Genomic DNA, 14,866 nt, shown 5'->3' on the forward strand with positions numbered 1-14,866 from the left:
GAGGTTGCTGTGAGCTGTAATGCCACGGCACTCTACCCAGGGAGATAGCTTGAGGCTCTGTCTCAAAAAAAAAAAAAAAAAAAAAAGAAACTGGACTGCACAGTATCACCCCTGAGCGCTGCGTCCTGTCGCATCTCCCCCACCCCACCCTGGCAGTCTGTGGGAAAATCATCTTCCATGAAACTGGTCCCTGGTGCCAAAAAGTTTTGGTCGGTGGCTTGTTAGGAACGGGGCCACATAGCAGGAGGCGAGAAGCCAGTGAGCAGAGCTTCATCTGTATTTATAGTGGCCCTCCGTTGCTCTCCTCACTGCCTAAGCTCCACCTCCTGTCCCATCTCCCCCTTCTCTCTTGTCAGTGGAAAAATTGTCTTCCATGAAACCGGACCCTGGAGCCAGAAAGATTGGGGACCACTGATCTAGCCCAGCGGTTAAGAGTCCTGGGATAAGCGCTCGCTTTCTGGTTTGAATCCTCTCTGCCACTTGCCAACTGGACTAGTCTGGGTGGGTCCCCTAATCCTGCTGAGTTTGTTTCCTTACCTGTAAGTTGGGGACAATAGCGCCCCCACATGGGGGTTGATGGGAATACTAAACTGATGCTTGCATGTGTCTGCCCTTCGGCAAGTAGTAAGCTCCGTAAATGCTTAAAAACCAAATTACAGGGGCAGGGGGTGTAGTGGCTCATGCCAGTAATGCTAGCACTCTGGGAGGCCCAGGCAGCTGGATTGCTTGAGCTCAGGAGACCAGCCTGAGCAAGAAATACCCGATCTCTACAAAAAATAGAAAAACTGAGGCAAGAAGATAGTTTCCGCCCAAGAGCTTGAGGTTGCCGTGAGCTACAGTGGTGCCATGTCACTCTACCCAGTTTGACAGATGAGACACTCTCTCAAAAAACAAACAAACAAACAAAAAACCCAAATTACAACTGGAGACAATCGTGCTGGATGGACACTTAGGATCTGGGCACTTTTCTGTATATTCTATATAACACTGGAAACAAAATAAACAGAAACCTTGGCTATGTTTGTAAGTCTCTGAACAAATCGTGTGGATCTGCTGAGCACCTGTTGTGCTCTTCCTAAAAGGAGACTCCGGGCCACATTGCAGAGTGTGATGCTGGGACAATCCCACTGTTAGAACAGGGGCGTTCTATTTCCTTTCTGTTCTTTCCTGTGCCCGTCTCTGACCTCCTCAGAATGTTCTTCCAAAGAAGTGATTGTTACCCCTACCCCCCCCCCCCCCCCACCCCGGCCCCACTGCTTAGCTATCAAATGGTGACACATTTGATGACTTCTGTTTGGTTTAGTCACTGCAATTTTCAAATTGTCACGAAAACACACAGATGCCAGTAATTTCCAAGCGAATAGCAAAGCAACCAAAGACACGAGCTGTGCCCCAGCATGGGGTGCCACACAGACTCGCAGGAGGCACCGACTAGCAGTTTTCTCAAAAAGCATAAATAGAGCGGAACAGCCAATTTTATAATTAACTGGGACTTGGTCTCCAGCGAAGCTTCTGCTCGGCGAAAATGGCCAAGCTGTTGCCAAGACAGTGGACCTTGTCCCTTCCTTTGGGCACTGGCAGACTGGAGGCTTCTTTGCTTTGCACATTTGAGTGCGTTTAATGATTCGCAGTTGAGCTCCGGGTGTGGGAAGGACACTCAGAAGAAAGGCTCAAGCCAGGGTCTGTGGGTGAGGTACCAGCAGGACAGGCTGTGTGTAAAAGGAACAGGGGGCTTCCTACTCACAATTATTAAGAATTTCAAGATGGTGACAGCAGAGGACTAAAGCAACAAGCATGGGCCCCATCTGCACGTGGGGCTCTGCGTGACGGCACTGGTCACACATTCCTGAAGCTGGCCCTGGGTCCTGGATCATGCTTCCAGAAGTTGGGGGGACATCGGTGGGTAGGGTCAAGGAAAATGCAGCTTCTGGGGCTCCAGGACTCAGGATCCCATCAGAGGGAGCACAGGTGGGCATCGGGAGTAAAGTCAACACAAACGAATAAACAGCCAATACAACAACCCTTCCTCAAAGACGATTTGGCAGGAAGTGTTACCACTTCACACACCCTTTGATTCAGCAGTTGTACCTCTAGCACGTTCTTCTTTTTGTCTGCACAAAGCTACAAGGTAACAGATGCTAGAAGGCTTCTCCCAGTGTTTTCTGGGATCCTGACAAGTGGAAGCAGCCAAGTATTCATCAAGAGGGGGTGGTTTCTCTCTGCTGCAGACGGAGACATTTTAAGTAAACTGAGCCGGATGGGGACTCTCCTATGTGCACCCAGCTCCTTTGCAAAGGGCTAGACAATGTTCAGCGTGCCTGGGACTGTCCCCGGGTGGGTGGGGGGCTGCATCTAGGCTGCATCTAGGCTGAGGTGAGCCTAGATACAGTCTTTAACAGGATTCAATATGCCAAAGGAGAAATCTGAGGCGTCTGCACAGCAAAGTGTTAGCGTAGTAATATGGTAGTAGTTGTAGGGGAATGATTAATTTTCTAACTTTATTCACTTCCACATCGTTGGTAATTTTTACAATAACTGCATATTGGCTTTATAATGGGAAACACAATCAGTGAAAATATGTAAAAAAAAAAAAAGACTCTCCGAATATTTTCTGTTCTATTGGTAGAGCAGAAAAAGCTCAAGGGAGGCACCCAGCGTCCGATCTGGCCCTGTGCAGAGCACACATGGGAATGGTGTGGGCTTTGTGGAGATGGAATTCACACACTGTGCGTTTCATGCATTGAATGTGTGCCGGTCACCAACTTTCATTACAGTCCCTGGCTTGTGCAGCCATCAACCCCAAGGAACTGCTGTACCCTTCAGCAGTCGCTCACACAGTCTGTGACAAGGTAGGGGGAGGTCACAGAGACTACACTGGGGGAGCGGTGGAGTGGAGCCACCTGTGCCTGTATCCCTCTACCCTCTCCGTGCCCCCCAAAGCTGATAGCCAGCTACCATGTGCCAGACAGTTGTCTTACCTTCCCTCCCTCAACAAGCTTTCACTTTCAAGATTGTTTCTAGTGCAACCAGCGTGGGCCAGGTCTTATGTGAAAGGAATGCAGGGGCCGGGATATTGGGGAAGCCTGTCCTTGGCAGAGGGGACGGGGGTGGGGGGTGGGGGGGTGGTGGAAGCAAAAATTTGCAGAACCGTCAAACTTGGAAACTGGAAAGGAAGGTTCATGCGGGGAAGGGAAGAGTGTTGAGGACAACATATTTCTGTCAATAGGGTATTTCTAACAGTTCCCGTTTATTCTTTTTGCTATTAGTAGGTGGGTAAAAACTCCTGTCGTGTGGGTTCTTTGTGGGTTCACTGCCCCCGTCAGACTGCTTCTTAATCTGGAAGTGATATTATAACTTTGTCTTTTGTCAGCCTTTAGTCAATATTTTGCCATCCTTCCGCTTTTGACCTTTGCCATTTTGTATTATGTACCTTTTAAAATCAGCATATGCTAAGAGGATGCCGTGAAGGCTACGTTAACCAGTTTGATGAAAGTATTTCAAATTGCATATAAAACCAGCCCACTGTACCCCATGACTGCATTAATGTACACAGCTATGATTTAATAAAAAAAATTTTAAAAATCAGCATATGAATGACTTTTTAAAAAACATAATTGAATCTTCTTCTTCTTCTTCCTCTTCTTTTTTCTTTTGTAGTTTTTGGCCAGGGCCGGGTTTGAACCCACCACCTTTGGCATATGGGGCCGGCGCCCTACTCCTTTGAGACACAGGCCCCGCCCCTGAATCTTCTTCTTTAATAAGAGAGTTCAAATCATCTGTGTTTTTTCTATGTTCTCTTTGCCTTTTATCTGTTTCCGGATAGAACAGAAAAATCTGTTCCAGAACTTTTCCTGGGGTCAGTATGAAGCCCAGATATTATAAAGAATTTTCAGAATGTATTAAATACATTTTTCTGGCTTGGTGCCAGTAGCACAGTGGTTATGGGGTCCGAAGCTGGAGGATTTGAACCTGGCCTGGGCCAGCGGAACAACAATGACAACTTGCAACAACAACAAAAAAATAACTGGGCGTTGTGGCGGGCGCCTGTAGTCCCAGCTACTTGGGAGGCTGAGGCAAGAGAATCGCTTAAGGTTGCTGTGAGTTGTGACGCCATGGCACTCTAGTGAGGGCAACGCAATGAGACTCTGTCTCAAAGAATAAATAAATACATTTTTTCCCATCTGAGGAGATGGGGAGTGTATTGCCTTGCTCTGTCCGGCAGGGGTAGTTTATGGTCTATTCACTGATAGGTATCAGAGCCCAAGTGCATTCCCAGTCTAGTATTTTTGGCATCATTACCATCCCATGGTTTCTCAAAGATTCCATCCAGCAGCAGAAATTTTGTCCCCAAGTTCATTTGAAGCCCCAGACTGTATTTTTCTGGGCCAAGAGATATGCACTGTCTTTTTCTGGGATTCTTTGATTACCTGGAGTGGAAACTTATTCAGTGTAGCTTGGGAAGAAGAGGGGATTAAAGGGAAGGGTGCAGGAACTGGGACTCTAGGGGTAAACCACACAGCTTGCGGTCCCTCCCAGCTCTCCAAGGCTGCAGAGAGTCCCCTCTGTGACCCCTGGAAGCCCCCACGGCTTCCCTGTTCTTGTGCCTGACACCAAGCCCCTCATGTCCTTGGTCCAACATCTTGAGAGGGTCAGATGGGCTCCTGTGATGGGCAGCACCTCTGCCTCTAGTCCTGGTTCCTGCTCTGGTCAGGGGCTGGGGAAGGGGAGGGACAAGTTGGTACTATGTTACAATCAGGAAAACCAGGGCAGATTCATAGAGAAGTGGGGTGGCGGCCGGGAGGAGATCAGAGATTTTCCCAGTAAAAATCGAGTGAAGTACAGTCCCGTCATTTCCTCACCTGTCCTGGTGTTTACTTGTCTATTATGAATATAGGCTCCACCAGACGTGTATCTAAGCGTGTTCTTCTTGCCCAAGAAGGTGGAGACGAGCGGATTGGTCTGGCCCTGCTCTGTCTCTGCAGCCTCACTGGTTTCCAAGGCTCCTGAAGGGGCGGTGGTAACTGGTCAATCTGTCGAGACCAGCTGTGTGTCTATCACCCCTGAGAAGCAGACTCGGGAAGCCTGCCCAGCCCCCAAAGGCCCCAGGCTGATGTCTGAAGACCCGCCAAACCTCAGGGCAGATGCCGTCCTGAGCAGGACTTGCCTGACCCCCCTGCATCTTCTCCTCTTCCTACAGCTCTGACCCCTCCTCTGGTCGAACGAGTCAACTTCCACAGAAGAATCCCCTTCGGCCGCGCCCTGCTGGCCGTTCCCCGCAGTCCTCTGCGGAGAGCTTGTCCCTGGACGGCTTTTGGATGGAGGTGGAGTGGATTCAGCAGCGGGATGAGCTGAGGGAGGAGGACAGCAGCATGGTTGACAGCCAGCCCCCAGAGGGTGAGGGACCCAGTTGGGGCCTGCAGGGTGGGTGGCAGGGCCCCATCCAAGTGGGAAAGTGTGAGCAGACCCAGGCACGAACCAGAACATGAAAGGGTTTTTTCTTTGCTGCCTGGACCATTGCAATATCCTCTTCGCTGGACTCCCTGCTTCACCCTCACTCCCGAGCTCCTGTCCTTCATGCCACAGTCTGAACGACTGTTTAATAATGTAAATTAAATGCTGTCCCTTCTTAGATTAAGTTATTCAGGAAATATTTATTGACTATTTGATAGGCATGGGGGTGCAGCTATGAACACAAAACAAAGTCTCTCTGTGGAGTTAACATTCTAGGGGAATCCCAAGTTCCCTGCTCAGAATCCTCAGCTCTCTCTCCATCTCAAAGTTATAGACAATTGTCTGTCTCTATTATCTATGACTGTGTAACAAACCGCTCCAAACTTAGCAGTGTGAAAGAACAATGATCAGTTATTATTATTATTATTATTATCATCTCACAGTTCTGGGAGTTGACCAGGTTCGGCCAGGCAATTCTCACTCAGGGTCTCTGAAGCGCTGACAGTCCAATGGTGGCTGCAGTTGGAGTTCTCTCAAAGGATTTCTCACTTACCGTGCCTGGCCGGGGATGTGACCCTCAGCTGGGCCTCACTTGGGACCGCCATCTGGAATACCTCCCGGTGGCCTTTGCATGTGACCTGGGCTTCCTCACAGCTTGGCTGGGTTCCAAGCACAGGGGTCCCAAGGGAGAGCCAGGGAGAAGCTGCCTTGCTGTTTATAAGCCAGCATCAGAAGAAAGATGGCTTCCCTTCTGCCATGTTCTGTCACTCTGTGCAGCCCGTATTCAAAGGGAGGGAAATTACGCTCCATCTCGAGGGGGTGAGAGTCAACGAATTGGGAGACATTTGGTAAAACCACCACATCACAGCTCATCAGGCCTTACTGAATTGGCAACAAGCACCCCTCTGCCTCCTCTCCTCCCCTTGGGCTGGTCGTCACTGGCTTTGCCGGCTTCCTTGAGAACCTAAACACATTCCTGCCTCAGGCCTTTTGTCCTTGCTGTTCCCTCTGCCTGGAATGCTCTTTTCCTGGGTATCTGGGTGGCTTGTTTTCTCCAGTCAGGACTGAGCTCAGATGTCACCAGTTTCCCTATGTAAAATAGCACCGCCTGCCCCGTGACTCTTAGCCTCTGCCCAGGCGGCCATAAAAGCAGTTTTATTTGAGTTTTTTAAAATCATCAGTGCCTCATTGACTAACTTGGTCAATACTGGGTACAGCTGAATAAGCCCCATTGATCCTCTCGAGCATGAGTTCAACTTCCTCCACAAGCTCTTGTCCATTTCCTCCATGAGAGAGCCAGTGTTTCTCAGGTGTGATCTGAAGACCCCACTGCAGTACAGTAATCTGGGGAGGACATTCCCAGGCCCCGAGGTTGAACTCCTGGAGCAATTCCTGGAGTTGGGGCCTGTGGTCCTGTCATCATAATATGCCCCTACCAGGGCGGCGTCTGTGGCTCAGTGAGTAGGGCACCTGCCCCATATTCCGAGGATGGTGGGTTTGAACCCGGCCCCGGCCAAACTACAACAAAAAATAGCCAGGCGTTGTGGCGGACGCCTATAGTTTCAGCTACTTGGGAGGCTAAGGCAAGAGAATCGCCTAAGCCAGGGAGTTTGAGGTTGCTGCGAGCTATGACACCATGGCATTCTACTGAGGGTGACAAAGTGAGACTATCTCAAAAAAAAAAATTATATATATATATCTATATATACACATATATATAATTTAGATTCATGATTCTGCTACAGGACCATGGCAATTTCCTTACCAAGCATGGAGAGGACTAATCCACCATAAACAACGTCTTGAATATGGGAAATTTCCCGAGGGGACACCAACTGCTTGCCTGCACACTGGGCCCATGTGACCTTGTGATGGTTTCAGCCAGATTTGATAGAAGTGAGATCATTGCTATATTCCAGAATCGGGACACACAGGGCCCTTCTTTAGCTGGTGCTGTTTCTAAAGAATTATAGTTTATAGATTTAAATACACATACTGGCTAATGCCATTATACCTTCCCCCTCAAGTGTCTCATTAGATCTCCTCCCTGTGGACAGTTTGGCTGGTGTTAATGAGTCTCATGATAAGATGCGGGGAAGCTCTAGTGCTCAGGTGAGGGTGCTTCCAGGTAGGGCTGTGCTGACGTGTGCGGCTGACGTGGAGCTGTGTGTTCATCTGGGTGTTCTCCCTCCACCGGCAGAAGGAGAAGCTGAATCCCAGTGGCTGCAGGACACAGGCCTGTCAGGTCTCCTCGGTGGCCCAGGCTTGGGCAGTGATCACCCGGAGCTCCTGTCCACCCTGACACAGACCCAGGTGGCCGCTGTGTGCCGCCGGGTGGACATTTATACCTGCTCAGCCCGAAGACGACACAAGGCTCCCATCAGAGATGTCAGGGACATCTTTGGGGTCTTCAATTCAGGAGTAAGTGACCTATGGCTCCTTGCAGCCCTGTCTGATGGGAGTCTCTGTGATGGCACCACTGCTTGAGAGATACAATGATTCTTCTGTGGCGCTATGGTGGTGTGTGTGTGTGTTTAGAGTGTGTGGCTTGCACACTTGTGTCTCTCTGCATCCCACTATGTCCCTACGTTGTATGTAGGTCTTTGCTGTGCTTGCCAACATGTCTATGGTTGTTACCACTGTGTGTCTTTGGGTGGACATGAAAGCTTAGGTTCCCTCCCCATAATTATTATCAGTACAATTATAATACTTTTTATCATCACATCTATATCCTGCTGATCCTTCAAGTCTGACATCTTTTTTGGAATAGATTTGAAGTGTAATACAGTGTTTAAAACCATAGGCAGTGGAGACAGATAGACCTGGGTCCAAATGTCCAGTTAGCAGCTGTGGGGTCTTGGGCAGGTAACTGCACATCTCTGAGCATCAGCTGCTGTATCTATGAAGAAGGGGGTGTGGATGGCTCCATCTCCCAGGGTTGTGTGAGTATTCCCTGCTACCTGCATGACTAACTGGGCACTGTCTATAATTTGCATAGGAAGCGTCTTCAGAGAATGGAGAATCAGGTATGAAATGGACCCAGCTCAGCTGCGGGGCTTCTAAATCTCTTCTAGGTAAGGAGCCTTCATTCTCCAGGGCCCTGTGAATCCTTAGGGCTGCTGAATCACAAAGGGCTGCTGTGAAGAGAATGTGCACACCTCTGAGCAGTTCCATCTTCTTGCGGGTTCCCTGCCTTACCAACTGGAGGGAAAAAGGGAGGAGCCCTGAGGGGACAAGTTGGGCTGTTACCAGGCTCAAGGGCCTCAGCTCTAAAAATCACTTCCTGGGCAATAGGACTTCACAAGGAAATCACTTCCTGGGTAATAAGTGTTAGCTAGGAAATCACTTCCTGGGTAATGAGACTTAATTAGGAAATCACTTTCTGGGTAATGGACCTGAGCCCTAAGCCTAGTGATTTGATCCTGGGCTTTGAACTTGAGCCTAGAGGATCACTTCATGGGGCTAAGGGCCTGAGTCCCAAGCCTAAGAACTTGCTTTGGGGCAGCCAGTCCTCATTGCCTCTCTGTTTTGTTTCCCATGACAGCAGCAGAGCCCGGGAGGCCTCAGGAGCAGGCTGGGCAGGAGGAATCCTTCAACATGGACTCTGCCTACTCAGAACAAGCTGCAGCCCTTCTGCAGAGGGCCAGGCCATCCCTGGGAGGCACCTGTGCCTGGGGCAAGGGTTCCCTGCCGGTGAGGACACTGCCCAGAGGGCTGATAGCTAGGTGTGGTCCTTAGAACCAGCACATCCTGCCCGGCCCTTTTACCTCTTCCATGACACCGGGCATTGAATGGGAAAGTTGTTGAATTATTGAAGTATTTAACTCACTCCAGAAATGTTTACTGAGTGACTGCTGGTGATCAAAGACTGGGGAGCAGGGAGCTTACAGTGTAGTAGAGTGATTAATGTTCTCACTGATCCTCTTTGCCTTCATCCTTAGACAGTCCTCTCTCATCTAGCAAACTGAATACTATCCATCAACAGATGTTTTTCTAGCTATTATATATATATATATATATATTTATTTATTTATTTTAGTTTAAAACATAAATATAGCTTTTTTTTTTTTTTTTGAGACAGAGCCTCAAGCTGTCCCCCTGGGTAGAATGCCGTGGCATTACAGCTCACAGCAACCTCCAACTCCTGGGCTCAAGCTAGTCTCTTGCCTCCGCCTCCCAAGTAGCTGGGACCACAGGTGCCTGCCACAATGCCCGGCTATTTTTTGGTTGCAGCCGTCATTGTTGTTTGGCGGGTCCGGGCTGGGGATTCGAACCTGCCACCTTAGGTGTACGTGGCTGGCGCCTTAGCTGGTTGAGCTATAGGCGCCGAGCCAATATAGCTATTTTTTAAAAGTCAATGTGGGTGCCTGGTATAAGAGAGAGAAAAAAATATTTTTTTCCAAATGTTCAATTGCCCTAGCCCAGTTCATTCCAAATTTGGATGTAATCATTGATATTTAGTGTTTTGAAATTGAAGTATAAGTCTCAGTAAAGTATACAGAGATTTACCATGTACTGCTTGATGTGTGTACCTGTATAACTGCCACCCAAATCAAGACATAGAAACTTCCTTCCCCCAGGGCCCCCATGCCCTTCCCAGGTCATCCCCCTCTCCCTGGGGTTACCACTCTTCTGACTTCTTTTGTGAAGTACAGAGTACAGTCCGCTGATACTCTAAGAAGAGTTTCTTCATTGATCAGGTTACGATATGGTTGGATCATCCTGGGTGTCATTTTACTGAGGGATGCTCTGCCTCTCCCCACCCCCCACACTGTTCCCAAGGCTTCCCAGGCACTGGCTTTTTTCCTCACCTTGTCCTTGGAGATGGGTGCTGTAATGGCTCCCCCACTTTATGATAGAAAAATGAGAAATGGAGCTCAGTGAGCAGCCATCAAGGCCAAGACCAGAAACTGTTGGCGCTGACCCTAGGGTTTTTCCCAACTGACCACTATCCTCTCCTGCTGAAGAAGTTTGCCTGCCCCTACCATAACCTCTATTCCGAAGTGGAAGTATTTTCATTTATTCAAATGGAATTTTATTTTACACTTTGTACTTTGCAATACTTTTAGACTCAGAAGAAGTTGCAAAAATAGTACAAAGTTCCCATGTATTACTCTACACCTAATTTCTCCCAGTGATAATATCTTGCATAACCATAGCGCATCAAATAAAACCTTTGAATAATGAGTTTATATTCCTTAAGCATCAGAGATAATTAGTATTCAACATTATCTTGTCTTCCTTGATGATTTTCCCTATTAAATTTTGAAAGATGATGATAATTAATAATGCTAAAGATATCACAGATTGATCTTTACCACAGACTAGGCATTATGCCAAGAACTTTATGTACGTGATTTAATTTCACTCAGTTATGTTGGTGGTAACTGTATAAATAGACTAAAGAAAAGTATTAGTTAATAATTATTGAATACCCACTATGTGTCAGGCATTATGTTTTATGTGCTCTATTGGATTTAATCTCCCCGGCCGTCCTGCGAAGCAGAAACTGTTATTAGTTCCACTTTGCAGATGAGAAAATCAGCAAAGACAAGTAAAATTATTTGCTTGAACTCACACAGCTACCATCAGGGTTTGAACCCAGAAGCCTGACACCATAGCCGGGGCACCAAGCACCAGGCTGTATTATAACCACAACGTTATTAAATACAACCACAGCATGCTCCCTCCCAAACCCCTCCAGACACACTCTGAGCACTCCATTTGGCCAGGTAGTCATCTGGTCAATCCCTCCAGGCAACGCTGGGTAAATCTGTCCCTCTTGCTGGCAGGTCTCAGCTTTGGCGACAGGAACTCAGGGAACTGTCTGCAGCTCCCCCGCGTGGCCTCTAGATGGCGGGGTCGAGCATTGTTTATTTCTGTGCACTTCGCGGCCAGGGCTGAGGATGGAGGAGTGAAGGGAGGGACAAAGGACGAGAATAAGAGCAATGATAAGAGGTGCCTGAGGTGATTCCCTCCCCCAGACCTTCTCGTGGGGATGCAGGGCGTAAAAACGGCTTCCATTATCTGCGACGTCGCTGTGTACTTTGCCCTGTGCTGAACACTTTATACCTAGTAGCTCGATTCATTCTCAAAAAACCCTTACGCGGCCGACCCTAGGTGATGGTTACAGGTGGGGAATTAGAGGCTCAGAGTGTCACCGGTTAGTAAGAGGTAGAGCGTGGACTTGAATCTAGGACGTACCCCTGTGCCCCTGCTCTCACCCACTCTGCCCCCTGTCCTGCGCAAATCCCTGGAAGGGCTGGGAGGGTCCCAAGGTGCGTGTCAGACACAGACGTGCCAGGCTGCTCGGCCACGTCACCTCATCATTCAGTGCTGGACAAATTGCTTTTACTTCCCTCTCTAGAAGTTCAGAATCCACAAAGGCAGACTTGGCGTGACGAGGATAGGAGACTTGTCCCTGCAGGATATGAAGAAGGTCCCTCCGCTGGCCCTCATAGAGCTGACCGCTCTCTGCGACGTCCTGGGCTTGGACCTGAAGAGGAACAAGGCTGGGAAGTGGAAGGCAGCAGGTCAGCCACCCCAGCCCAGCACCAACTCTGCGACCAGTGTCCCAGCTTTCTCCCCTAGGGAGTGGCACCGGGGCTCTCCCACCAAGACAGGCTTCTGTATTTCTTCTGGTTATACTATTTCTTTTTCTCCATATGAAAACAATTCCTGCCTATTGTAGGGAATTTGGAAATGGGGTAAAATACAAAAAGGAAAACTACAATTCAGATAGAAGAACTGTTAACTTTTAGTGTATTGTCTTCCTTTGTGTGTGTGTGTGGCCTTTTTCACTTAAATTTTTTTGTTTTGTTCTGTGGTTTTTGTTCTTGCTTTTTCTCAGTCTGGTCTTGAACTTCTGAACTCAGGACATCCACCTGCCTCAGTCTCCTGGAGCGCTAGGATTACAGGCGTGCCACGGCGCCCGGCCCTTTTTCACTTAATATTATAGAATTACGGACATTTCTCAGTTGTATCATTCAGTGATTGCCATGATAATGCTACATAACAAACATTCCCCCAAACTCTTATTCTTGCCCACATGTTTGTGGGCAAACTGTGTAGTTTGGGTCATGTAGGCTGGGCTGGGCTCTAAGCTGTTGGCTGGGTCTACGTTGGCCTCAGAGGTCTAGAGCGTGTTCTCATGTTGATAGCAGAAGCGTGGAGAGTAACCTCTATCACACCATGGTAGGTTACCATGCCATGGTTCCAAACTAGTCATATGGCCGAGCCCAAAGCAAGGGGTGAGGAAGTACACTCTGCTTTGCAAATGGGAAAAGTCAAAAATTCACAAGGGGAAGAGTGTGGGTACAGGGAGGGGTAATGAATTTGGAATAAATAATGGTATCGGCTCGGCGCCTATGGCTCAACCGGCTAAGGCGCCAGCCACGTACACCTAAGGTGGCGGGTTCGAATCCCCAGCCCGGACCCGCCAAACAACAATGACGGCTGCAACCAAAAAACAGCCGGGCGTTGTGGCGGGCGCCTGTGGTCCCAGCTACTTGGGAGGCGGAGGCAGGAGACTCGCTTGAGCCCAGGAGTTGGAGGTTGCTGTGAGCTGTAATGCCACGGCACTCTACCCAGGGGGACAGCTTGAGGCTCTGTCTCAAAAAAAAAAAAAAAAAAAAAAAAAAAAAATAATGGTATCATTTAGCACAAGTATTAAATATTCTTTGAAAAACGTGGATTTTTTAATTTAATTTTTTTGAGACAGAGTTTCACTTTGTCACCCTCTGTAGAGTGCTGTGGCATCATAGCTCATAGCAATCTCAAACTCTTGGGCTCAAGCAATCATCTTGCCTCACCCTCCCCAGTAGCTAGGACTATAGGTGCCAGCTAGTTTTTAGAGATAGGGTCTCGTTCTTGCTCAGGTCTTGAACTCATGAGCTCAAGCAATCCACTTGCCTCAGCCTCCCAGAGTGCTGGGATTACAGGCGTAAGCCTCCGTGCCTGGCCTGAAAACATGATTTCTAATCACTGCACTATTTTCTTCCTTATGGATGTATCCTAATATATCTCCCCATTTCCTTAATAGTGGGCATTTATTGTGCCCATGTTTTTCTTATTATAAAACACACTTATAATTGCTGTACATATAACTTTGCATCTTAGATTATTTTTGTATGGTTATGAATTAAGTACTTGATACATACTGCCTTTCAATACTATATGACAGTGTTCATCTCACTGCATCATTGTCAGCATTACACATCGTGATTTTTTGCTTCTTTCTCCAAAGACAATCATTATATAAGAAAGACCAGAGGGAGGGGTCTGGCAGAGGTGGGATGGGCATGGAAGGGAAAAAGAAGAAAGTTGCAGGGGAGATGTGGAAGGAGGAGTTTCCCCCAAGAAGACTTCAACCCAGGCTGGTTGAGGAAGAACTGGGGAATATATTTCTCAGGAACTTGGCCCTTAGCATGCCCAGCACTCCTTGGAGCAATAAAGCATTTCCATACCTCTTTATCCATCTGAGATTTGGGGCTCTGTGACATATCTAACATTTTGTTATGGAAGAAGCCAAATGTTCTGCTTAAGAACTGTGAAGAAGGGCTGGGCACAGTGGCTCACACCTGTAATCCTAGCACTCTGGGAGGCTGAGGAGGTTGGAATGGGGAGATCACAGGTCTGAGACCATCCTGAGCAAGAGTGAGACTCGTCTCTAAAAATAGCCAAGCATTGTGGTGGGCACCTGTAGTTCTAGCTTTCTGGAAGGGTGAGGCAAGAGAATCACTTGAGCCCAAGAGTTGGAGGTTGCTGGGAGCTATGATGCCGCTGCACTCTACCAAGGGCAACAAAGTAAGACTCTGTCTCAAAAAAAAAAAAAAAAAAAGAAAAGAAAATGCTGTGGAGATGTTTGGGTTCAGCTGTCTTCTAGAGAGTTCAGTCCTTTCACAGGGAAAGGAGTCTGACTCTAGTCGCTTAGGAGATCTTGCAGGTGGGAGCCCCCCACGCCCCCCCGTCACTCCAGGAAGTGAAATTGCAGCTTCTGCTCTCCTGACTTCCTGCAGAAACTCGCCTCTTTGGTGTGCCCCTTGACAGTCTGCTGGAAGCTGACCACAAAGTCCTCCCCAGCGCACGGGTCCCACTGGTCCTTCAAGCTGTGAGTTGTTCACTGTGTGGGCTTATTTAACCCTTCAGAGGCTGCCTGTGGGCTCCATTTGGGGGAGCTGTCCAGCACAGGAGTAGGGACTTTGGAATCAGGCAGACCTGGGTTCAAATTCTGGCTCAGAGACCTGGGGTGGGTTTCGAACTTCCAGGGACCTCCCTTTCATCATCTGTAAAATGGAATTATAGTAACAGTATCTTCCTCGGATTAACAACTAAATGAAAAAAATGTATATAAAGCTCTCAGAGGCTCGGCGCCTGTGGCTCAACCGGCTAAGGCGCCAGCCACGTACACCTAAGG

At 48.3% G+C, this 14,866-nt stretch overlaps 1 protein-coding gene across 1 annotated transcript in view; it reads left to right on the top strand.

The window, feature by feature from the left end:
- The window catches only part of ARHGAP40 (Rho GTPase activating protein 40), a 39,558-nt gene that overhangs the window by 12,621 nt on the left and 12,071 nt on the right, over nucleotides 1-14,866 (top strand). The window contains exons 2-7 of the mRNA XM_003787589.1: nucleotides 5,198-5,394; nucleotides 7,655-7,872; nucleotides 8,450-8,525; nucleotides 8,996-9,144; nucleotides 11,819-11,984; nucleotides 14,469-14,560. Of these exons, the coding sequence (XP_003787637.1) occupies nucleotides 5,198-5,394; nucleotides 7,655-7,872; nucleotides 8,450-8,525; nucleotides 8,996-9,144; nucleotides 11,819-11,984; nucleotides 14,469-14,560 (898 nt within the window). The remainder of the gene's footprint in view (nucleotides 1-5,197; nucleotides 5,395-7,654; nucleotides 7,873-8,449; nucleotides 8,526-8,995; nucleotides 9,145-11,818; nucleotides 11,985-14,468; nucleotides 14,561-14,866) is intronic.

Source organism: Otolemur garnettii, unplaced genomic scaffold, assembly GCF_000181295.1.
Source record: "Otolemur garnettii isolate 467f Iridium unplaced genomic scaffold, OtoGar3 scaffold00023, whole genome shotgun sequence".
In the NCBI taxonomy this organism is placed as follows: domain Eukaryota; kingdom Metazoa; phylum Chordata; class Mammalia; order Primates; family Galagidae; genus Otolemur; species Otolemur garnettii.